This window comes from Pseudophryne corroboree, chromosome 6 (genome assembly GCF_028390025.1).
Source record: "Pseudophryne corroboree isolate aPseCor3 chromosome 6, aPseCor3.hap2, whole genome shotgun sequence".
Classification (NCBI taxonomy): domain Eukaryota; kingdom Metazoa; phylum Chordata; class Amphibia; order Anura; family Myobatrachidae; genus Pseudophryne; species Pseudophryne corroboree.
In genome coordinates this window covers 190,658,801-190,682,583 of record NC_086449.1, presented here as the reverse complement: position 1 = coordinate 190,682,583, position 23,783 = coordinate 190,658,801, and the positions used below count along the sequence as shown (strand labels likewise).

The 23,783-nt window shown below is 47.2% G+C and overlaps 1 protein-coding gene across 8 annotated transcripts in view; it reads left to right on the top strand.

Moving 5' to 3' along the window:
• The window catches only part of KIF23 (kinesin family member 23), a 140,747-nt gene that overhangs the window by 94,639 nt on the left and 22,325 nt on the right, over nt 1-23,783 (top strand). For all 8 annotated transcript variants that reach the window (XM_063925513.1, XM_063925507.1, XM_063925508.1 and 5 more), the window contains 7 exons: nt 2,974-3,076; nt 3,187-3,266; nt 21,700-21,819; nt 21,914-22,073; nt 22,154-22,321; nt 22,817-22,974; nt 23,065-23,238. In XM_063925513.1, the coding sequence (XP_063781583.1) occupies nt 2,974-3,076; nt 3,187-3,266; nt 21,700-21,819; nt 21,914-22,073; nt 22,154-22,321; nt 22,817-22,974; nt 23,065-23,238 (963 nt within the window). The remainder of the gene's footprint in view (nt 1-2,973; nt 3,077-3,186; nt 3,267-21,699; nt 21,820-21,913; nt 22,074-22,153; nt 22,322-22,816; nt 22,975-23,064; nt 23,239-23,783) is intronic.

Here is a 23,783-nt window from a genome sequence, read left to right as displayed (position 1 = left end):
GTCACCCCCCCCTCCCCGTGTTCTGTCACTGTCACCCCCCCTCCCCGTGTTCTGTCACTGTCACCCCCCCTCCCCGTGTTCTGTCTCCGTGTCACCCCCCCTCCCCGTGTTCTGTCACTGTGTCACCTCCCCGTGTTCTGTCACTGTGTCACCTCCCCGTGTTCTGTCACTGTGTCACCTCCCCGTGTTCTGTCACTGTCACCTCCCCGTGTTCTGTCACTGTGTCACCTCCCAGTGTTCTGTCACTGTGTCACCTCCCCGTGTTCTGTCACTGTGTCACCTCCCCGTGTTCTGTCACTGTGTCACCTCCCCGTGTTCTGTCACTGTGTCACCTCCCCGTGTTCTGTCACTGTGTCACCTCCCCGTGTTCTGTCACTGTGTCACCTCCCCGTGTTCTGTCACTGTCACCCCCCCCCCCGTGTTCTGTCACTGTCACCTCCCCGTGTTCTGTCACCATGTCACACCCCCCGTGTTCTGTCACCATGTCACACCCCCCGTGTTCTGTCACTGTCACCCCCACTGTGTTCTGTCATCCCCCCTCCCCGTGTTCTTTCACTGTCACACCCCCCGTGTTCTGTCACCGTGTCACACATCTGTGTTCTGTCACTGTCACCCCCACCGTGTTCTGTCACTGTCACCCCCCTCCCCGTGTTCTGTTACTGTCACCCCCCTCCCCGTGTTCTGTTACTGTCACCCCCCCTCCCCGTGTTCTGTCACCCCCCCTCCCCGTGTTCTGTCACCCCCCCTCCCCGTGTTCTGTCACCCCCCCTCCCCGTGTTCTGTCACCCCCCCTCCCCGTGTTCTGTCACCCCCCCTCCCCGTGTTCTGTCACCCCCCCTCCCCGTGTTCTGTCACTGTCACCCCCCCTCCCCGTGTTCTGTCACTGTCACCCCCCCTCCCCGTGTTCTGTCACTGTCACCCCCCCTCCCCGTGTTCTGTCACTGTCACCCCCCCTCCCCGTGTTCTGTCACTGTCACCCCCCCTCCCCGTGTTCTGTCACTGTCACCCCCCCTCCCCGTGTTCTGTCACTGTCACCCCCCCCTCCCCGTGTTCTGTCACTGTCACCCCCCCTCCCCGTGTTCTGTCTCCGTGTCACCCCCCCTCCCCGTGTTCTGTCACCGTGTCACACATCCGTGTTCTGTCACTGTCACTCCCCCTCCCCGTGTTCTGTCACTGTGTCACACACCCGTGTTCTGTCACTGTCACCCCCCCTCCCCGTGTTCTGTCAGTGTCACCTCCACCGTGTCCTGTCACCGTGTCACACACCCGTGTTCTGTCACTGTCACCCCCCCTCCCCGTGTTCTGTCACTGTGTCACACCCCCATGTTCTGTCACCGTGTCACCCCCACCGTGTTCTGTCACTGTCACCCCCCCCTGTTCTGTCACCCCCACCGTGTTCTGTCACCGTGTCACCCCCACCGTGTTCTGTCACCGTGTCACCCCCACCGTGTTCTGTCACCGTGTCACCCCCACCGTGTTCTGTCACCGTGTCACCCCCACCGTGTTCTGTCACCGTGTCACCCCCACCGTGTTCTGTCACCGTGTCACCCCCACCGTGTTCTGTCACCGTGTCACCCCCACCGTGTTCTGTCACCGTGTCACCCCCACCGTGTTCTGTCACCGTGTCACCCCCACCGTGTTCTGTCACCGTGTCACCCCCACCGTGTTCTGTCACCGTGTCACCCCCACCGTGTTCTGTCACCGTGTCACCCCTTTCCCCAGGGGCCATAAGACACTGGATAATTTGCTTGCTGCACAATAATTATCCTAAATAAAATGTTACTGTGTAAAAAGGCTCTCTACCTGCCGTAATGTGTGTAAAAGGGGCTCTACCTGGTGTAATGTGTGTAAGTGGCGCAATTTGAATAATGGAGACTATTGTGCAGCCTAATAGGAATCTGTATTATTTTTTGCCCACACCCCTTCCACATGAAGCCACGTCCCTATATTTTTGGCAAGTGGGGCGAGCTGCTATTTTGTATGTGGCCCTCGGATACTGACAGGAAATGTCAAGTGGCCCCTCAGCTGAAATAAATGCCCACCCCTGGTTTAGACTATTTCATTTCTATGATCTGTTTAAGTGGGTTTGGTCACATCTCCACCTTTCCTAGGTCATCTGTCTCCCCTCGAGCTCGTCTGTCCCTCCCCTGGTGGCTGGATTCCAGACATTTACGTGAGGACCATCAGTTCATCATTTGGGACTAGATTCTGGTGATTGACACCAGTCTCAAGGGCTGGGGAGGCTGTGGGTCTTTAGTTTCAGTTATAAGGCTTTTTGCTCCCCTAGCGAGTGGTCCCTGGCCATAAGTATGCTGAAACTGCAGGCTATCTGCCAAGGTCTGCTGCAGTGGTCCAGTGTGGTTTGCTGGATATCTGCCTGATGGCATCTCAAGGTTCTGATTTCTTTGCTCCAGGAAACGGGATCCTGTAGCACTCTTGGCTGACTCAATGGAATTTGACTTAATATCTTTCGCTGGTGCTGTGTCTACTAAAATGTATCAAGCAGAAACTAACGCCATGCGGATGTTCGTTGGCGTATTTTGCGCCGTACATTACGTTGAGTGCATTTGATGACGGGGCTGTTGTAACAGTCATCTTGAGGGTCAAGGAGATTCTAGAGGCAATTACCTGAATGATTCTAAAAGCCTGCTTGCTGCTTTTAATTTCCACCGGATTTGGCAGGGATATATAGTTTTGTGGGGACTGCAGTATACAACAGCATAATTATTCTATTTAACTGTCATCTTTAACTAGATGGAAGTATATTTAAAAGGGTTGTCCTACTTTTGAATTATGTTCATCTTTTCTGTCTAACCTGTTAACAATGCATAATAAATGGGTAAGTCTCAAGTAGACATATGAAATTGAAAAAAATGTATACATTTGTAACCATGTTAATGATGTCTGTTTTCTCTTAATGTAATCTAACAATGAAAAGGATTAATCCTTTTTAAATGTCTGTGGTTTGTGTAGGAAAAGGAGCAAGTCACAGTGAGCCAGCTCTCCCTTGTAGATTTGGCAGGAAGTGAGAGAACAAACCGCACAAAGGCCGAGGGCAACAGGCTACGGGAAGCAGGTGAGATCTGAATAGTTTATACTTTGGTTTTGCAGAATTATGTATTGGACATATAGAAAAATGAAGCCAATATTAACTCCTGTTGTGGAACATTGTCACTCTCTCTATAGGAAACATCAACCAGTCATTGATGACTTTACGGACGTGTATAGAAATTCTACGAGAGAACCAGATGTGCGGTACTAATAAGGTAGGAGTCTCCTGTGAACCAGAATCTCTAAGTAGTATGGTATGTGTATATAGATGTGTGTGTGTATATGTGTATATATATATATATATATATATATATATATATTTTTATTACACACACACATACATACACACACACACCTCTAAATATAATGGCGTCACTCCAGGTCTTGTTTAAATGTGCAAGAAATCACAATTCCATTCCAACGTTTCGGGGCCCGTAGCCCCTTTTTCAACGTGTGAACAAGTGCAAAGTGTATCCCTATACCTTATAAAGTGTAGGATTACCACCAGTGAGGAGGAGCATTGCCCGCGCCGTCTGCTGCTCTGGGGCCCAGGGGTTTCTGGCGTCTCGCGAGGTCTACGTCACCCGCGCTGCCTACCAGTTTCCGGCATCCCGTTGCCATGACTCTGCGCTTGGTTCCTGGCTCGGTCGCCGTAGCAACCTAAGCCACTTTGCATTGTGCTTGCATGCCGGGCTCTGCAAAACAGTACAGTGATCGTGACATAGGTACGGGTGTTGCGCACTATCTACGGATGTCTACACACAATATCCTATGTATACTAATGGAGTATTGGTATATAATTAATACTACTGATCATTGCATATTAAACATATATTTAACCACACTGGTGATCACCCACTTGGGGTCACCTAGCATGATATCTCAATTAATCTCCTGTAACCATTAAACACATCCTATGGCCTCCATACCCCTACAGATCCTCACGGCGTCTAAACTATACATAAGACCCGTAAATTACAGCTTGGATCTAATCTTATGCCCATCACCAATATCCCTAGTTGGAAGAAGTATAGAAACTACAGCCCATCACCCTATAATTCTCTACTATATATCTAGTGTAATATGTAGTCCGCTCATATCATTAGTTCTGTATATTCAATTTCTCCCCAGTGAGTTCCATAGGATCTGCTCATTGAGGCCTTTTGGTTGTATCGTCTCCAGTTTGAAAATCCACCGGGCTTCCATCTTCAGTAGTTTACCGTTCCTGTCCCCCCTCTCAGGCTTTTCGGGACATGGTCTATGATCATGTGTTTTAATGCACTTAACTGGTGGTTTGTCCACAAAATGTTGAGCCACAGGTTGGTCTGATCTTCCATGTTTATTTGCTGCTAATATCGCCAACCTATGTAGTGCCATCCTCTGCCTCAAGTCCATAGTTGTTTTTCCCACGTATCCCTACCCGCATGGACACGTGATGAGGTAGATTACATGGGTCGTGGTGCAGGTCAACACATGGCGGATACTGAAGGTCTGTTCTTTTTTAGGATGTTTAAACATGGTTCCTGTCACCATGTACTTGCAAGTGGTGCACCCGAGGCACTTATAACACCCCGGTGCTTTGGACAGAAAATTAGGGGGTGGAGTATTCCCGAAGCCCGTGATATCTGAGTGCACTAGGGTATTTTTGATGTTTCTCCCTCTCGTGAAGCAACTCATAGGTCTTTTAGATTTGAAGCATCTCAGTTTGTCATCACCTGCCACTATGGGCCACAATGCTTTAGTGGCTCTTTGAACCACTGGACTTGAAGTGCTAAACTTACTTTCCATGGAATCACTTCCTTGGAGTCTCTCTCTACTTTTGTCAGATGAGTGTTCCTCTCTAGAAGAACTTCACGTTTTTGCTCTTGTAATCTCACTGGATCATAGCCCCGCTCTGCAAACCTTTCTACTGCTTTATTTAGCTCTGTTTCTAACGTATTGCGATCACTATGGATTCTCGCTGTTCGCATCAGTTGGGATCTCGGCAGTCCCCTAATAAGGGGTTGCGGGTGATGGCTGTCAGCCCTCAACAGTGTATTCTTGTCTGTGGACTTAGTGTACAATGTTGTAGCAATTAAGCTGTTACTGATGCTCACCGACACCAAGGTAATTCATAGTTTCAGTGTCGTTCTGGTACGCAAATCTTATGCAGGTCGCTTTCATATTAATATCTTCCATCGTGCTTTTAAACAGCTCAGCTCCTCCTGTCCACAGCATGAATACATCTATAAAACGGCAATATAGTAATGTGTTGGGCTATGTCTCTGTTTTCAAAGAATAGTCTTCTATCCTCCTTGAACATAAATACGTTAGCGTACGCCGGCGCTATGCTACTGCCCATCGCACACCCGTTTTGTTGAAGGTAATACTTCCCGTCAAATAGGAGTAGTTCCTATGCAATGTGAGGTACAGGAGATGCATGTATAGCTCCTTATCCACAGCCGTCATATTCTCATCCTCTAGGAATTCTCTTGTAGCCTGCAATCCCTCCGAGTGAGGGATGCTAGTGTAAAGGTTGCAGACATCCATTACACACATCTGTGTGTTAGGTGGAACCTTGCCTACTTTCTCAAGCCTTAACAGAAATTCGGTAGTGTCCTTTATGAAGATAGGTTGCCGTACTACAAGTGGCTGCAACACACAGTCCAGAAATTGTGAGATCGGCTGGTATAAAGAATCTCTTGCCGAGATGATCGGTCTGCCAGGAGGCTTTTTTCCATCCTTGTGGATTTTGGGGGTTGTAAAGAGGACTGGCACTACTGGAAACTTCTGTGTCAGTGCTTCATGTACTTTTGTGGAGATCAGGTCCTCTCTTTTTGGCTTCTTCCAGAATTTTATCAAGCTCTAATTTAAATTTTTGTGTTGGCTCTGCTAGCTGCCTGTAGATTTCATCACGGTAATCCTTTAAATTCTGAATTACTAAGCCTCCTCCCTTATCCGCCTGTCGGAAGATCACATCTCTATAATTGCTTAAGTCCTTCAGGGCATCTCTTTCCTCCTTGGACAAATTAGTTCTCTGTTGGGTAGGGGTGTTAGTATACCGTGTCACAGAATTATCTAAAAGACGTGTAAAGGTTTTTAATGAGTGGTTGGATGATTGCGGGTCAAACGTTGAAGACGAGCGGGGCGCTAAGAACTTATCTAACACCGTCGTGCTGATTTGCGTGTCTTTATGGTCTTGAAAATATTCTTGTAGGCTCAGCTTACGCGAGCATTTATGTAGATTGTTTCCACGTAAAAGCATCGTGTCTGTTGGTCGGTATATAAGAAAGCCCCTTGTTGAGGACCTTGACCTCAGTAGGTGTGAAAGTTCTAGACAAAAGGTTAAAGATCACATTTTGTTCTTGGCTGCACGGCTTCTGTAGTCTCTTGTTTTGGCCCCCTCTACGGATGGGCGCCCTCTTGGTTCTTTGGTCTTGACCTGCGTCCCTCCTAAAGGGATAGCACCTGGGGTGGTGATGTCATCTAAGTCGGGTATAGCAAACTCACTGTCACTATTTGAGGAGTAGCTAGCTGAGTTTGCTTACTCCATCCCTTCTCCAATCCCTCTTAAAGGTGTATCCACATCCCGTTTTTTCTGTATCTCCCCCCATTAACCACTTGTAGACCTGATTATCTTCATAGTTGCTCTTCACTATGAGATGTTTGTTCCTTTTGAACCTAATCAGTTCTTTTTTTGTACAGGTCACACTGGGTTTGGAGTTTTTTCATCCAATCCTTGGTAGGGTCTTCTTGGAGCGTCTTTAGATTTTCACTTTCAAAGGACGTTGTTATTTTTTTTTCTGGTGGATTTTAATTCGCGACTCACCTCCACTACAAGCAGGACTAAATACAGACTACATTTATTGAGTATGGCTGTCCATTTACGGCACAATTCTGGGTTGTACCTACCCAGTGTCGGTACATTCTTTATCCTAAAGCCCCTGGGGATCATCTGCTCACGATGGTATTGTGACCAAGAAATCCCATGCATTAGGAAATAAATAAATATATATATATATATATATATATATATATATATATTTATATATATATATATTATTTATTTATTTTTTTCAGTTTTAGTAGCTGGTGGAATGTATCCTGAGCATCCAGTTGAAAATCTGCATCAGGGAGTTGGTCTTTAAATAATAGCCTCTCTGCATCCCCCTCATTAAAGCTGAATGTGTCTCCTTTGGACTGTATTGGAGTATAGTTCCCAGATATATCCCTATGGTCACAGGGGTTAAATAACTCCATGTCCACAGTCTGCTCCAATTCGTATACTGTATACCAAAAAGTGGTGCGTGCAATAAAGTGATCCTGTGCAAGCGTGTAATAAGTGTCTGTGCTCCTGTGAATGATGATCACTACACTTGACTCGTTCTATTACTACCATGTTAAAAATCGCAGAGAATAGGGATTCTTATGGGTGCCTTGGCTCGGGCACTTGTTCACACCTTGACAAAGGGGCTATGGGCCCCGAAACGTTGGAATGGAATTGTGACCTGGAGTGACGCCATTTTTTTCCCCTCACTATACCTATTCTGCTACGGAGGGCACCCAGGCTGTTGATTCATTGAGGACCAGGAGTGCCGGGCACCACAGCAGTGTGTATGTATGTATGTATGTATGTATGTATGTATGTATATGTATATATATATGTGTATGTATGTGTGTATATATATATATATATATATATGTATGTATGTATATATATGTATGTATATATATGTATATATATATATATATATATATATATATATATATATAATTCTCTGACGTCCTAAGTGGATGCTGGGACTCCGTAAGGACCATGGGGAATAGCGGCTCCGCAGGAGACTGGGCACAACTAAAGAAAGCTTTAGGACTACCTGGTGTGCACTGGCTCCTCCCACTATGACCCTCCTCCAGACCTCAGTTAGAATCTTGTGCCCGGCTGAGCTGGATGCACACTAGGGGCTCTCCTGAGCTCCTAGAAAGAAAGTATATTTTAGGTTTTTTATTTTACAGTGAGATCTGCTGGCAACAGACTCACTGCAGCGAGGGACTAAGGGGAGAAGAAGCGAACCTACCTAACTGGTGGTAGCTTGGGCTTCTTAGGCTACTGGACACCATTAGCTCCAGAGGGATCGACCACAGGACCCCACCTCGATGGTCGGTCCCGGAGCCGCGCCTCCGGCCCCCTTACAGAGCCAGAAGCAAGAAGTGTTCCGGAAAATCGGCGGCAGAAGACTTCTGTCTTCAACAAGGTAGCGCACAGCACTGCAGCTGTGCGCCATTGCTCCTCATGCACACCTCACACTCCGGTCACTGATGGGTGCAGGGCGCTGGGGGGGGGGGGCGCCCTGAGGGCAATATAAACACCTTGGCTGGCAAATCATCACAATATATAGTCCCCAGGGCTATATATGTGATAAATTACCCCTGCCAGAATCCATGAAAAAAGCGGGGGGAAAGTCAGCCGAAAAAGGGGCGGGGCTATCTCCCTCAGCACACTGGCGCCATTTTTTCTTCACAGTGCAGCTGGAAGACAGCTCCCCAGGCTCTCCCCTGTAGTTTTCAGGCTCAAAGGGTTAAAAAGAGAGGGGGGGCACCAAATTTAGGCGCAGTATGTGTATACAAGCAGCTATTGGGGGAATAATCACTCAGTTATAGTGTTAATCCCTGCATTATATAGCGCTCTGGTGTGTGCTGGCATACTCTCTCTGTCTCCCCAAAGGACTTTGTGGGGTCCTGTCCTCATGTGGGGTCCTGTCCTCAGTCAGAGCATTCCCTGTGTGTGTGCGGTGTGTCGATACGGCTGTGTCGACATGTTGGATGAGGAAGGTTACGTGGAGGTGGAGCAGAGGCCGATAAATGGGATGTCGCCCCCTGTGGGGCTGACACCAGAGTGGATGGATAGGTGGAAGGTATTAACCGACAATGTCAACTCCTTACATAAAAGGCTGGATGACGTAACAGCTGTGGGACAGCCGGCTTCTCAGCCCGCGCCTGCCCAGGCGTCTCAAAGGCCATCAGGGGCTCAAAAAACGCCCGTTACCTCAGATGGCATACACAGATGTCGACACACAGTCTGACTCCGGTGTCGACGAGGTTGAGGCATATACACAATCCACTAGGAACATCCGTTGCATGATCTCTGCAATGAAAAATGTGTTGCACATTTCTGACATGAACCCAAGTACCACATAAAAGGGGTTTTATGTTTGGGGAGAAAAAGCAGCCAGTGTTTTGTTCCCCCATCAGATGAGTGAATGAAGTGTGTAAAGAAGCGTGGGTTCCCCCGATAAGAAACTGGTAATTTCTAAAAAGTTACTGCTGGCGTACCCTTTCCCGCCAGAGGATAGGTCACGTTGGGAGATATCCCCTAGGGTGGATAAGGCGCTCACACGTTTGTCAAAAAAGGTGGCACTGCCGTCTTAGGATACGGCCACTTTGAAGGAGCCTGCTGATAAAAAGCAGGAGGCTATCCTGAAGTCTGTATATACACACTCCGGTACTATACTGAGACCTGCAATTGCCTCAGCATGAATAGTGCTGCTGCAGCGTGGTCTGATACCCTGTCAGATAAAATACCCTAGAAAGGGATAATATTTTGCTAACATAGAGCATTTTAAAGACGTCGTCTTATATATGAGGGATGCACAGAGGGATATTTGCCGGCTGGCATCCAGAATTAATGCAATGTCCATTCTGCCAGGAGGGTATTAGAGACCCGGCAGTGGACAGGTGATGCTGACTTTAAAAGGCACATGGAGATTCTGCCTTATAAGGGTGAGGAATTGTTTGGGGATGGTCTCTGCGTCCTCGTATCCACAGCAACAGCTGGGAAGAAAAAAATTTACCTCAGGTTTCCTCACAGCCTAAGAAAGCACCGTATTTTCAGGTACAGTCCTTTCGGCTTCAGAAAAGCAAGCGGGTCTAAGGCGCTTCCTTTCTGCACAGAGACAAGGGAAGAAGGAAAAAGCTGCACCAGACAGCCAGTTCCCAGGATCAAAAATCTTCCCCCGCTTCCTCTGAGTCCACCGCATGACGCTGGGGCTCCACAGGTGGAGACAGGTGCGGTGGGGGCGCGTCTCGGGAACTTCAGGGACCAGTGGGCTTGCCCACAGGTGGATCCCTAGGTTCTGTAAGTAGTATCACAGGGATACAAGCTGGAGTTCGAGGCGACTCCCCCTCGCCGTTACCTCACATCAGCCTTGCCTGCTGCCCTCGGAGAAAGGGAGGTAGTACTGGTGGCAATTCACAAGCTGTACTTCCAGCAGGTGAAATCAAGGTACCCCTCCTTCAACAAGGCCGGGGTTACTATTCCAAAATGTTTGTGGTACCGAAACCAGACTGTTTGGTGAGACCCATTCTAAAATTTAAATCCTTGAACACTTTTATATACGAAGGTTCAAGTTCAAAATGGAATCGCTCAGGGCGATTATTGCAAGCCTGGAGAATTTCATGGTATCACTGGACATCAAAGATGCTTACCTGCATGTCCCTATTTACCCTCCTCACCAGGATTGTCATTACCAATTCCAGACGTTGCCGTTGGTCTGTCCCCTGCACCAAGGGTATTTACCAATAATTATCCCGTACTTGGACGATCTCCTTATAAAGGCGAGGTCCAGGGAGCAGTTGTTCGTCGGAGTAGCACTATCTCGGGAAGTGCTACAACAGCACGGCTGGATTCTGAATATTCCAAAGTCGCAGCTGGTTCCTACGACGCGTCTACTGTTCCTGGGTATGGTTCTGGACACAGAACAAGAAAAAAAGGGTTTCTCCCGGAGGAGAAGTCCAAGGAGTTGTCGTCTCTAGACAGAGACCTCCTAGTACAAATACAGGTGTCGGTGCATCAATGCACGCGAGCCCTGGGAAAGATGTTAGCTTCTTACGAAGAAATTCCATTCGCCAGGTCCCATGCAAGGATCTTCCAGTGGGATCTGGTGGACAAGTGGTCCGGGTCGCATTCTCAGATGCATCGGCGGATAACCCTGTCTCCAAGGGCCAGGGTGTCGCTGTTGTAGTGGCTGCAGAGTGCTCATCTTCTAGAGGGCCGCAGATTCGGCATACAGGACTGGGTCCTGGTGACCACGGATGCCAACCTTCGAGGCTGGGGGGCAGTCACACAGGGAAGAAACTTCCAAGGACTATGGACAAGTCAGGAGACTTCCCTACACAAAAAATATTTTGGAACTAAGGGCCATTTACAATGCCCTAGGTCAGGCTAGACCCTTGCTTCAACACCGGCAGGTGCTGATCCAGTCAGACAACATCACGGCGGTCGCTCATGTAAACCAACAGGGCAGCACAGGAAGCAGGATGGCGATGGCAGAAGCCACAAGGATTCTCCGATGGGCGGAAAATCATGTGTTAGCACTGTCAGCAGTGTTCATTCCCAGAGTGGATAACTGGGAAGCAGACTTTCTCAGCAAACACGACCTCCACCCGGGAGAGTGGGGACTTCATCCAGAAGTCTTCCAAATGATTGTACACCGTTGGGAAAGGCCACAGGTGGACATGATGGCGTCCCGCCTCAACAAAAAGCTAAAAAGATATTGCGCCAGGTCAAGGGGTCAAGGGACCCTCAGGCGATAGCTGTGGACGCTCTGGTAACACCGTGGGGGGACCAGTCGGTGTATGTGTTCCCTCCTCTGCCTCTCATACCCAGGGTAATGAGAATAATAGAAGGAGAGGAGTAAGAACTATACTCATTGTTCCGGATTGGCCAAGAAGAGCTTGGTACCCAGAACTCCAAGAAATGATCTCAGAGGACCCATGGCCTCTGCCGCTCAGACAGGACCTGCTGCAGCAGGGGGCCTGTCTGTTCCAAGACGTACCGCGGCTGCGTTTGACGGCATGGCGTTTGAACGCCGGATCCTGAAGGAAAAGGACATTCCGGAGGAAGTTATTCCTACGCTAATTAAGGCTAGAAAAGAAGTGAACGCAAACCATTATCACCGCATATGGCGGAAATATGTAGCGTGCTGTGAGGCCGGGAAGGCCCCAACGGAGGAATTTCAGCTAGGTCGATTTCTGCACTTCCTACAGTCAGGAGTGACTATGGGCCTACAATTGGGTTCCATTAAGGTCCAGATTTCGCCTCTATCGATTTTCTTCAAAAATAAAACTGACTTCACTGCCTGAAGTTCAGACTTTTGTTAAGGGAGTGCTGCATAGTCAGCCCACGTTTGTGCCTCCAGTGGCACCGTGGGATCTCAACGTGGTGTTGGATTTCCTGAAGTCGCATTGGGTTGAGCCACTTAAATCTGTGGAGCTAAAATACCTCACGTGGGAAGTGGTCATGCTGTTGGCCTTGGCGTCGGCCAGGCGTGTATCAGAATTAGCGGCTTTATCATGCAAAAGCCCTTATCTAATTTTTTTATATGGATAGGGCGGAATTGAGGACTCGTTCCCAATTCCTTCTTAAGGTGGTATCAGTTTTTCATGTGAACCAACCTATTGTGGTGCCTGCGGCTACTTGGGACTTGGAGGATTCCAAGTTACTGGACGTGGTCAGGTCCCTGAAAAATATGTTTCCAGGATGGCTGGAGTCAGGAAAACTGACTCGCTATTTATCCTGTATGCACCCAACAAGCTGGGTGCTCCTGCTTCTAAGCAGACTATTGCTCGCTGGATCTGTAGCACGATTCAACTTGCGCGTTCTGCGGCTGGACTGCCGCACCCTAAATCTGTAAAAGCCCATTCCACGAGGAAAGTGGGCTCTTCTTGGGCGGCTGCCCGAGGGGTCTCGGCTTTACAAAATTGGCGAGCTGTTACTTGGTCGGGTTCAAACACTTTTACAAGAGTCTACAAGTTTGATACCCTGGCTGAGGAGGACCTAGAGTTTGCTCATTCGGTGCTGCAGAGTCATCCGCACTCTCCCGCCCGTTTGGGAGCTTTGGTATAATCCCCATGGTCCTTACGGAGTCCCAGCATCCACTTAGGACGTCAGAGAAAATAAGATTTTACTCACCGGTAAATCTATTTCTCGTAGTCCGTAGTGGATGCTGGGCGCCCATCCCAAGTGCGGATTGTCTGCAATACTTGTATATAGTTATTGCCTAACTAAAGGGTTATTGTTGAGCCATCTGTTGAGAGGCTCAGTTATATTTCATACTGTTAACTGGGTATAGTATCACGAGTTATACGGTGTGATTGGTGTGGCTGGTATGAGTCTTACCCGGGATTCAAAATCCTTCTTTATTGTGTCAGCTCTTCCGGGCACAGTATCCTAACTGAGGTCTGGAGGAGGTTCATAGTGGGAGGAGCCAGTGCACACCAGGTAGTCCTAAAGCTTTCTTTAGTTGTGCCCAGTCTCCTGCGGAGCCGCTATTCCCCATGGTCCTGACGGAGTCCCAGCATCCACTACGGACTACGAGAAATAGATTTACCAGTGAGTAAAATTATATGTATGTATGTATGTATGTATGTATGTATATATATACATACATACATACATACATACATACATACATACATACATACATACATACATACATTATCCAAAATGCTTTGGACCAGAAGTATTTTGGATATCGTATTTTTGAATAATTGCATACCATAATGATATCATGGCGATGGGACCCAAGTCTAAGCACTGAATGCATTTCTGTTTCATATACACCTTATACACACACAGCCTGAAGGTCATTTAATACAATATTTTTAATAACTTTGTGTATTAAACAACGTTTGTGTACATTGAGCCATCAAAAAACGATATCGCTATCTCACTCTCACTAAAAAAAAAGTCCGTATTTCAGAATATTTGGATATGGGATACTCAACCTGTATATGTATGTGTGTGTGTATGTGTGTATATGTATATATATATATATATATATATATATATATATCTGTATTATATTTTCTCTGACGTCCTAGTGGATGCTGGGACTCCGTCAGGACCATGGGGAATAGCGGCTCCGCAGGAGACGGGGCACAAAATTTAAAAGTTTGACCACTAGGTGGTGTGTACTGGCTCCTCCCCCTATGACCCTCCTCCAAGCCTCAGTTAGGTTTTTGTGCCCGTCCGAGCAGGGTGCAATCTAGGTGGCTCTCCTAAAGAGCTGCTTAGAAAAAGTTTGTTAGGTTTTTTATTTTCAGTGAGTCCTGCTGGCAACAGGCTCACTGCAACGAGGGACTTAGGGGAGAAGAAGTGAACTCACCTGCGTGCAGGATGGATTTGCTTCTTAGGCTACTGGACACTAGCTCCAGAGGGACGATCACAGGTACAGCCTGGATGGGTCACCGGAGCCGCGCCGCCGACCCCCTTGCAGATGCCGAATAGAGAAGAGGTCCAGAAACCGGCGGCAGAAGACGTCTCAGTCTTCATGAGGTAGCGCACAGCACTGCAGCTGTGCGCCATTGCTCTCCGCACACTTCACACCAGCGGTCACTGAGGGTGCAGGGCGCTGGGGAGGGCGCCCTGGGCAGCAATGTAATATACCTATTCTGGCTAAAATATATCACATATAGCCCCTGGGGCTATATGGATGTATTTAACCCCTGCCAGGTTCCAAAAAAAACGGGAGAAGAAGCCCGCCGAAAAGGGGGCGGGGCCTATTCTCCTCAGCACACAGCGCCATTTTCCTGCCCAGCTCCGCTGCGAGGAAGGCTCCCAGGACTCTCCCCTGCACTACAGAAACAGGGTAAAAACAGAGAGGGGGGGCACTTATTGGCGATATTTATAATATTTGAGCTGCTATAAAGGGAACACACTTATTAAGGTTGTCCCTATATATATTTATAGCGCTTGGGTGTGTGCTGGCAAACTCTCCCTCTGTCTCCCCAAAGGGCTAGTGGGGTCCTGTCTTCTATCAGAGCATTCCCTGTGTGTCTGCTGTGTGTCGGTACGTGTGTGTCGACATGTATGAGGACGATGTTGGCGTGGAGGCGGAGCAATTGCCTGTAATGGTGATGTCACCCCCTAGGGAGTCGACACCAGAATGGATGGCTTTGTTTATGGAATTACGGGATAGTGTCAGCACGCTACAAAAGTCGGTTGACGACATGAGACAGCCGGCAAACCAGTTAGTACCTGTCCAGGCGTCTCAGACACCGTCAGGGGCTGTAAAACGCCCTTTACCTCAGTCGGTCGACCCAGACACTGACACTGAATCCAGTGTCGACGGTGAAGAAACAAACGTATTTTCCAGTAGGGCCACACGTTATATGATCACGGCAATGAAGGAGGCTTTGCATATCTCTGATACTGCAAGTACCACAAAAAGGGGTATTATGTGGGGTGTGAAAAAACTACCGATAGTTTTTCCTGAATCAGAGGAACTGAATGAAGTGTGTGATGAAGCGTGGGTTACCCCAGATAGAAAACTGCTAATTTCAAAGAAGTTATTGGCATTATACCCTTTCCCGCCAGAGGTTAGGGTGCGCTGGGAAACACCTCCTAGCGTGGATAAGGCGCTCACACGCTTATCAAAGCAAGTGGCGTTACCGTCTCCTGATACGGCCGCCCTCAAGGATCCAGCTGATAGGAGGCTGGAGAATACATTAAAAAGTATATACACACATACGGGTGTTATACTGAGACCAGCAATCGCCTCAGCCTGGATGTGCAGTGCTGGCGTGGCTTGGTCGGAGTCACTGTCTGAAAATATTGATACCCTGGATAGGGACAGTATTTTACTGACTATAGAGCAGTTAAAGGATGCATTTCTTTATATGCGAGATGCACAGAGAGATATTTGCACTCTGGCATCAAGAGTAAGTGCGATGTCCATATCTGCCAGAAGAAGTTTATGGACGCGCCAGTGGTCAGGTGATGCGGATTCCAAACGACATATGGAAGTATTGCCGTATAAGGGGGAGGAATTATTTGGGGTCGGTCTATCGGATCTGGTGGCCACGGCAACGGCCGGAAAATCCACCTTTTTACCCCAGGTCACCTCCCAGCAGTAAAAGCCGCAGGCTTTTCAGCCGCAGTCCTTTCGTTCCTATAAGAACAAACGAGCAAAAGGACATTCCTATTTGCCCCGAGGCAAAGGAAAGGGTAAGAGACTGCAACAAGCAGCTCCTTCCCAGGAGCAGAAGCCCTCCCCGGCTTCTACAAAGGCGTCAGCATGACGCTGGGACCTTACAAGCAGACTCAGGGGCGGTGGGGGGTCGCCTCAAACATTTCAGCGCACAGTGGGCTCACTCGCAGGTGGACCCCTGGATCCTGCAGGTAGTATCTCGGGGTTACAGGTTGGAATTCGAGAAGTCCCCTCCTCGCCGTTTCCTAAAGTCTGCTTTGCCAACGTCTCCCTCCGACAGGGCGACGGTATTGGAGGCCATTCACAAGCTGTATTCTCAGCAGGTGATAGTCAAGGTACCCCTCCTACAACAGGGACAGGGGTATTACTCCACGCTATTTGTGGTACCGAAGCCGGACGGCTCGGTAAGACCGATTCTAAATCTAAAATCTCTGAACCTGTACATACAAAAATTCAAGTTCAAGATGGAGTCACTCAGAGCAGTGATAGCGAATCTGGAAGAAGGGGATTTTATGGTGTCCTTGGACATCAAGGATGCTTACCTTCATGTTCCAATTTGTCCTTCACACCAAGGGTACCTCAGGTTCGTGGTCCAAAACTGTCATCAGTTTCAGACGCTGCCGTTTGGATTGTCCACGGCACCCCGGGTCTTTACCAAGGTAATGGCCGAAATGATCCTTCTTCGAAGAGAAGGCGTCTTAATTATCCCTTACTTGGACGATCTCCTGATAAGGGCAAGATCCAGAGAACAGCTGGAGGTCGGAGTAGCATTAACCCAAGTAGTGCTCCAACAACACGGGTGGATTCTGAATTTTCCAAAATCCCAACTGATCCCGACGACACGTCTGTTGTTCCTAGGGATGATTCTGGACACTGTTCAGAAAAAGGTATTTCTTCCGGAGGAGAAAGCCAGGGAGTTATCCGATCTAGTCAGGAACCTCCTAAAACCAGGAAAAGTATCTGTGCATCAATGCACAAGAGTCCTGGGAAAAATGGTAGCTTCTTACGAAGCGATTCCATTCGGCAGATTCCATGCACGAAAAATGGTCCGGATCGCATCTGCAGATGCATCAGCGGATAAAATTGTCCACAAGGACAAGAGTGTCTCTGCTATGGTGGTTGCAGAGTGCTCATCTGTTAGAGGGCCGCAGATTCGGCATACAGAACTGGGTCCTAGTGACCACGGATGCCAGCCTGAGAGGCTGGGGAGCGGTCACACAGGGAAGAAACTTCCAGGGCGTGTGGTCAAGCCTGGAGACGTCTCTTCACATGAATATACTGGAGCTAAGAGCAATCTACAATGCTCTAAGCCTGGCAAAACCTCTGCTTCAGGGTCAGCCGGTGTTGATTCAGTCGGACAACATCACGGCAGTCGCCCACGTAAACAGACAGGGCTGCACAAGAAGCAGGAGGGCACATGATGGCGTCCCGCCTCAACAAAAAACTGGACAGGTATTGCGCCAGGTCAAGAGACCCTCAGGCAATAGCTGTAGACGCTCTGGTAACACCATGGGTGTACCAGTCAGTGTATGTGTTTCCTCCTCTGCCTCTCATACCAAAAGTACTGAGAATTATACAGCAAAGGGGAGTAAGAACGATACTCGTGGCTCCGGATTGGCCAAGAAGAACTTGGTACCCGGAACTTCAGGAGATGCTCACGGAAGATCCGTGGCCTCTACCTCTAAGACGGGACCTGCTTCAGCAGGGACCGTGTCTATTCCAAGACTTACCGCGGCTGCGTTTGACGGCATGGCGGTTGAACGCCGAATCCTAAGGGAAAAAGGCAATCCGGAAGAGGTCATCCCTACCCTGGTAAAAGCCAGGAAGGAGGTGACTGCACAACATTATCACCGCATTTGGAGAAAATATGTTGCGTGGTGTGAGGCCAGGAAGGCCCCGACGGAGGAATTTCAACTGGGTCGATTCCTACATTTCCTGCAAACAGGATTGTCTATGGGCCTCAAATTAGGGTCCATTAAGGTTCAAATTTCGGCCCTGTCGATTTTCTTCCAGAAAGAATTGGCTTCAGTTCCTGAAGTCCAGACTTTTGTAAAAGGAGTACTACATATACAGCCCCCGGTTGTGCCCCCAGTGGCACCGTGGGATCTTAATGTAGTTTTGGATTTTCTCAAATTCCATTGGTTTGAGCCACTCAAATCGGTGGATTTGAAATATCTTACATGGAAAGTAACCATGCTACTGGCCCTGGCTTCAGCCAGGAGAGTGTCAGAATTGGCGGCTTTATCGTATAAAAGCCCATATCTGATTTTCCATTCGGACAGGGCAGAACTGCGGACGCGTCCTCTCTTTCTGCCTAAGGTGGTTTCAGCGTTTCACCTGAACCAGCCTATTGTGGTGCCTGCGGCTACTAGCGATTTGGAGGATTCCAAGTTGCTGGACGTTGTCAGAGCATTGAAAATATATATTTCAAGGACGGCTGGAGTCAGAAAATCTGACTCGCTGTTTATACTGTATGCACCCAACAAGCTGGGTGCTCCTGCTTCTAAGCAGACGATTGCTCGTTGGATTTGTAGCACAATTCAACTTGCACATTCTGTGGCAGGCCTGCCACAGCCTAAATCTGTCAAGGCCCATTCCACAAGGAAGGTGGGCTCATCTTGGGCGGCTGCCCGAGGGGTCTCTGCATTACAACTCTGCCGAGCAGCTACGTGGTCAGGGGAGAACACGTTTGTAAAATTCTACAAATTTGATACCCTGGCTAAGGAGGACCTGGAGTTCTCTCATTCGGTGCTGCAGAGTCATCCGCACTCTCCCGCCCGTTTGGGAGCTTTGGTATAATCCCCATGGTCCTGACGGAGTCCCAGCATCCACTAGGACGTCAGAGAAAATAAGATTTTACTTACCGATAAATCTATTTCTCGTAGTCCGTAGTGGATGCTGGGCGCCCATCCCAAGTGCGGATTGTCTGCAATACTTGTACATAGTTATTGTTACAAGAAAATCGGGTTGTTATTGTTGTGAGCCGTCTGTTCAGAGGCTCCTACGTTTGTCATACTGTTAACTGGGTTCAGATCACAAGTTGTACGGTGTGATTGGTGTGGCTGGTATGAGTCTTACCCGGGATTCAAAATCCTTCCTTATTGTGTACGCTCGTCCGGGCACAGTATCCTAACTGAGGCTTGGAGGAGGGTCATAGGGGGAGGAGCCAGTACACACCACCTAGTGGTCAAACTTTTAAATTTTGTGCCCTGTCTCCTGCGGAGCCGCTATTCCCCATGGTCCTGACGGAGTCCCAGCATCCACTACGGACTACGAGAAATAGATTTATCGGTAAGTAAAATCTTATTAAAAACAATATAATCATCAGTGTTAGTTGTGGTAGCTAACGTGATACCAATTCAGGTCCACAGGTGTTCATTACTTACTGACACACATTTTAAGATCCACAGGTGGAGCTAATTATATAACTTGTGATTCTGTGAGGAGACTTGGAACCCGTGAACTGTTGGGGGTCCTTAAGGAAGAGTTTGGGAACCGCTACATTAAAACATTTTCCTTACTAGGACCTCGTTTTAATAGACCCTGTGTGAACTTCAAAACTTATTATGGTTTGGCAGGGTCCTGTTCCTTAATTTGTGTCCCTCCGCTGGCCATCATCTGTAGTAGTTAGTGCTGTGAAAGAGAAGGGATGTTGCGACACAGGGATAATAATGAGACTACTGGCTGGATGACTGCTATAGAAAACCGTTGTACCAGAAGTACTGCTGACAGCACTATTAATAAATCTATGCAGACAGGTGTGAAGATCAATCAGTAATTTAATACATTAAAAGATAATGAAAATGCTAAATTGCAGCAATCAGAATAGTGTAATACACATTAAAAACAATGCTGAGTGTAAAGTATCCAAGTAGAGATCTGGTAGGGACACAATATTTATATATCCAGTGGTTGGTGGATCTTAATTTTCCTAAGCCAAATGCAAGCGACTGTCTTTCCACAAATAGTTACCAATTCTGGAGGTGGTATTGAATGATTCCCTGGCGATGGTTCAGCAAGGCACAGTTTCCAGCGCACCATATATCTTTTTCTAATGCTTTTACTTTCTCATCCCTATATTTGATCACCAGTTCTATTAATGCATATGAGCACTCGTCTAGAATATTCTCCCATTTGTCTTGGTAATCTTTATTATCACCAAAGATAGATGGTTTAGTAATACGCAGCCCTCTAGGGATCATTTTAGCATCTAAATATTTCTGTAAATTAACAGCATCTAACCAGTTTTTTGTTTCCATTTTTTTAAGATCTTCCAGTTTCTAAAAATCTCCTTTTAATACTGGATTTTCATCTTTAGTCATATTTGAACATTCTTTATCCCCTTCCCCCCACTTGGAAAGATAGGTTTGCCTCCTAGTGGTCCTATTCTCAAAACTGGAAAAACAGCTCATATCAGCAGCGTGGTATTGACTATGTGTATTGTAGCAATTGGTTTAAAGATTCCCCTCACTCGAAGGAGTGGGTGTACCTCGCGCTCGATAGAGCTGGTTTACCTGAGCAGCTGTCTAAAATTGGATAGTCAATCCAAACTAAACAGAAAACCGTTGTACCAGAAGTACCACTGACAGCGCTATTAATAAATCTATGCAGACAGGTGTGAAGATCAATCAGTAATTTAATACATTAAAAGATAATGAAAATGCTAAATAATTGAAGCAATCAGAATAGTGTAATACACATTAAAAATATTAAAAACAATGCTGACTCAGACTACTACAGTCACATGTCCCATCATCAGTATTCCCAGTTTATCCCGCGATCACGTGACTGGAGATCACACGACCGGCATCTCCAGTCTCTGACTTGCGATGTTTTTGAAATTTGGATTTTGATTTAATTTATATGTAAGTAAGATTGCAGACAGGTGATGTAAGACAAATCAATCATGAGCCCTATATAAGGGGTGACTGGTAGAGAGTATCCACCTTTGATAAAGCTGCCCCTGGGAGACAGCGAAATGCGTGAGGACCTACCCGTTGGACTTGTGGACACTATACCAGACCATTTGGACGGTGGACTCTTTACAGCCAGAGACTCTTTCTGCATATCCATCCTATTGCTTTACGGAGGACTTTCACATTTCCCATAACTGGTGCGCTTGAAACTGTGCCTTGCTGAACCATCGCCAGGGAATCCTTCAATACCACCTCCAGGATTGGTAACTATTTGTGGAAAGACAGTCACTTGCATTTGGCTTAGGAATATTAAGATCCACCAACCACTGGATATATAAATATTGTGTCCTTACCAGGTGTCTACTTGGATACTTTACAGTCAGCATTGTTTTTAATATTTTTAATGTGTATTACACTATTCTGATTGCTTCAATTATTTAGCATTTTCATTATCTTTTAATGTATTAAATTACTGATTGATCTTCACACCTGTCTGCATAGATTTATTAATAGTGCTGTCAGCAGTACTACTGGTACAACTGTTTTCTGTTTAGTTTGGATTGACTATCCAATTTTAGATAGCTGCTCAGGTAAACCAGCTCTATTGAGCGCGAGGTACACCCACTCCTTCGAGTGAGGGGAATCTTTAAACGGATGAGTGCTATACCCTTTCAATCATTAGCCACTTATCTTGGTTTATCGCTGTGGGAAGACCCTTTAGCTAAATGCTTTAATTGCTTGTTGTAATTTGTTGAATGTTTCCCTAGATGGTGCCTTACAGAGACTCCAAATTAACTCACCTTTTCAAGAACTACTTTGATGGAGAAGGGAAGGTGCGAATGATTGTATGCGTTAACCCCAAGGCTGATGATCATGAGGAGAGTCTGGTGAGTAGTCATAGGTAGAGTTCTGGCAAAAGTCACGTAATATTATCCCAAGGGCTTCCATTACTATGTTTCCCTGAACTATTATGTATTACAGCAAGTTATGCGGTTTGCAGAGATGACTCAGGAAGTTGAGGTTGCACGACCTGTGGACAAACCAATTTGCGGCCTCACTCCTGGGCGCCGCTACAGGAACCAAGCTTTCAAAGAGGAACTTACTCGTAGATTGGAGGATCGTGGTGGCCCTGTAAATGGAGGCAAGTGCAGGGATACCTTTGGCTGTTTTCGGACTTATATTCTTCTCCCTCTGAATTTCTACTTCTCATGTTTTCCATAGAGTCCGATGATCAGGTAGTGATGGAGATGCTTATTCAAAGTTTCCCTCCCATTCCATCCTGCGAGCTGCTGGATGCCAATGATGATCAGACTCTTCCAAGGCTTATTGATGCTCTGGAGAAACGACGCAGGATCCGCCAGATGATGGCTGAAGAGTTCAATAATAATGGTATAGTGTAACTCATAGCTTTTTATATAGCTTAATTTACTTTAAACCTCAACTTTTCCTGCTTTGTTGCAGTCTTCTAGACGAGCTCTAGAATGACTCAATCCAGATCCTAGACTAATTTAGCTAAACCCTGTGCCGTGTTTATGCGCTGGCCGACAGCAATTCGATTGTTCTGCCATTTGGGGGTGCATGCTGCCAGGACCAATATTTCTGCTTGCAGCCTTCCCAGGTGGCGGGCTTAAATGTGAGAAAAATGTCCTGCTTGGGAGCCCAAACCTTTGCAGCTTGGCCATTTCTTTAGTCTGGTTTAGCTACTTTGCACAGCTAAACCCGGTGTTTGTGGACTTGTTTACAGTAATGGGCGCCTGATCGATATGATTACAAATCTCCAACTTTAAAAAGAAATTCTGTTCCCCCTCGTTTGTATGTCTTAGTTGTCTGTCATTTTCCTAGGGCATGTTGCAATTGTATAAAAACATGCCCCGGTCTCTCTAGTCACCTCATTCAGAGCCATGCTGCAAGACCTTAATGGATTAGTAAGCGCCAAAGAGACCATTGCCCAGGGTAAGATGTCTGAGAAGGAGAGGACAATAATGTCTCAGAAGTCTGAAATGGAGCGAATGGAGAAGAAAATCAAAACTCTTGAGTACAAGGTGAATATTCCGTCCCCTACCACATATCATTTTCATACATTTTGTTTTCAAAGGAATTCTGACATTAACAATATCTTTCTGCCGTCCTAGATTGATATCCTGGAGAAGACGACAAATATTTATGAGGAGGAGAAGCGCACGTTGCAGCATGACCTGGAGAACCAGAATCAAAAGCTGCAGCGGCAGCTGTCGGACAAAAGGCGTCTTGAGGCGCGGTTGCAGGGCGCAGTGAATGAGAACGCCATGAAGTGGGAGAAGGAATGTGTAAGTGCCTATACACAGGACAGGTGACCAGTCAACTTGTCTTTGTTTAACTCGTGTAAAATAGAATATTTCTCTGTCATCCATCTGGGGGACGCTGCGCCGTTACTTGTGGGTTAGAGGTGTGTGGTAGTGGAGTTTGGCACAGAATCAATCAAAAAAGAAAAACCTGCCTCCTCCCCCCTCTAACCCCTCCCATCTCCTTCCTGCTCAGCCACCAAGTCCGTTTTAGTTTTGTGCCTGTGGAGTACAGACTGTTTGTTTGTTTTTTTCTGAGTTTATTCTCAAGAGTACCTAGTCCCTGACAGGTACTACTGGAGTGGGTTTAGTATCCCACTCTGAGCTGCCGCTGGAGGCTACCACACTTGGGTCACTGGGGCCTTTTCTTCACTTCAGGATGCGGCAGGAATAAGGTACAGGACAGCCACAATCTGTCACTGACGGTGTTGGGTTGTCCCCTCTATTATTGTTCTGTTTGTTATATATGTGTCGTCGTCTTACAAAATGGAGTAATCCTTCCGGTTCCCTCTCCTCAGAGGGGTCGGGGT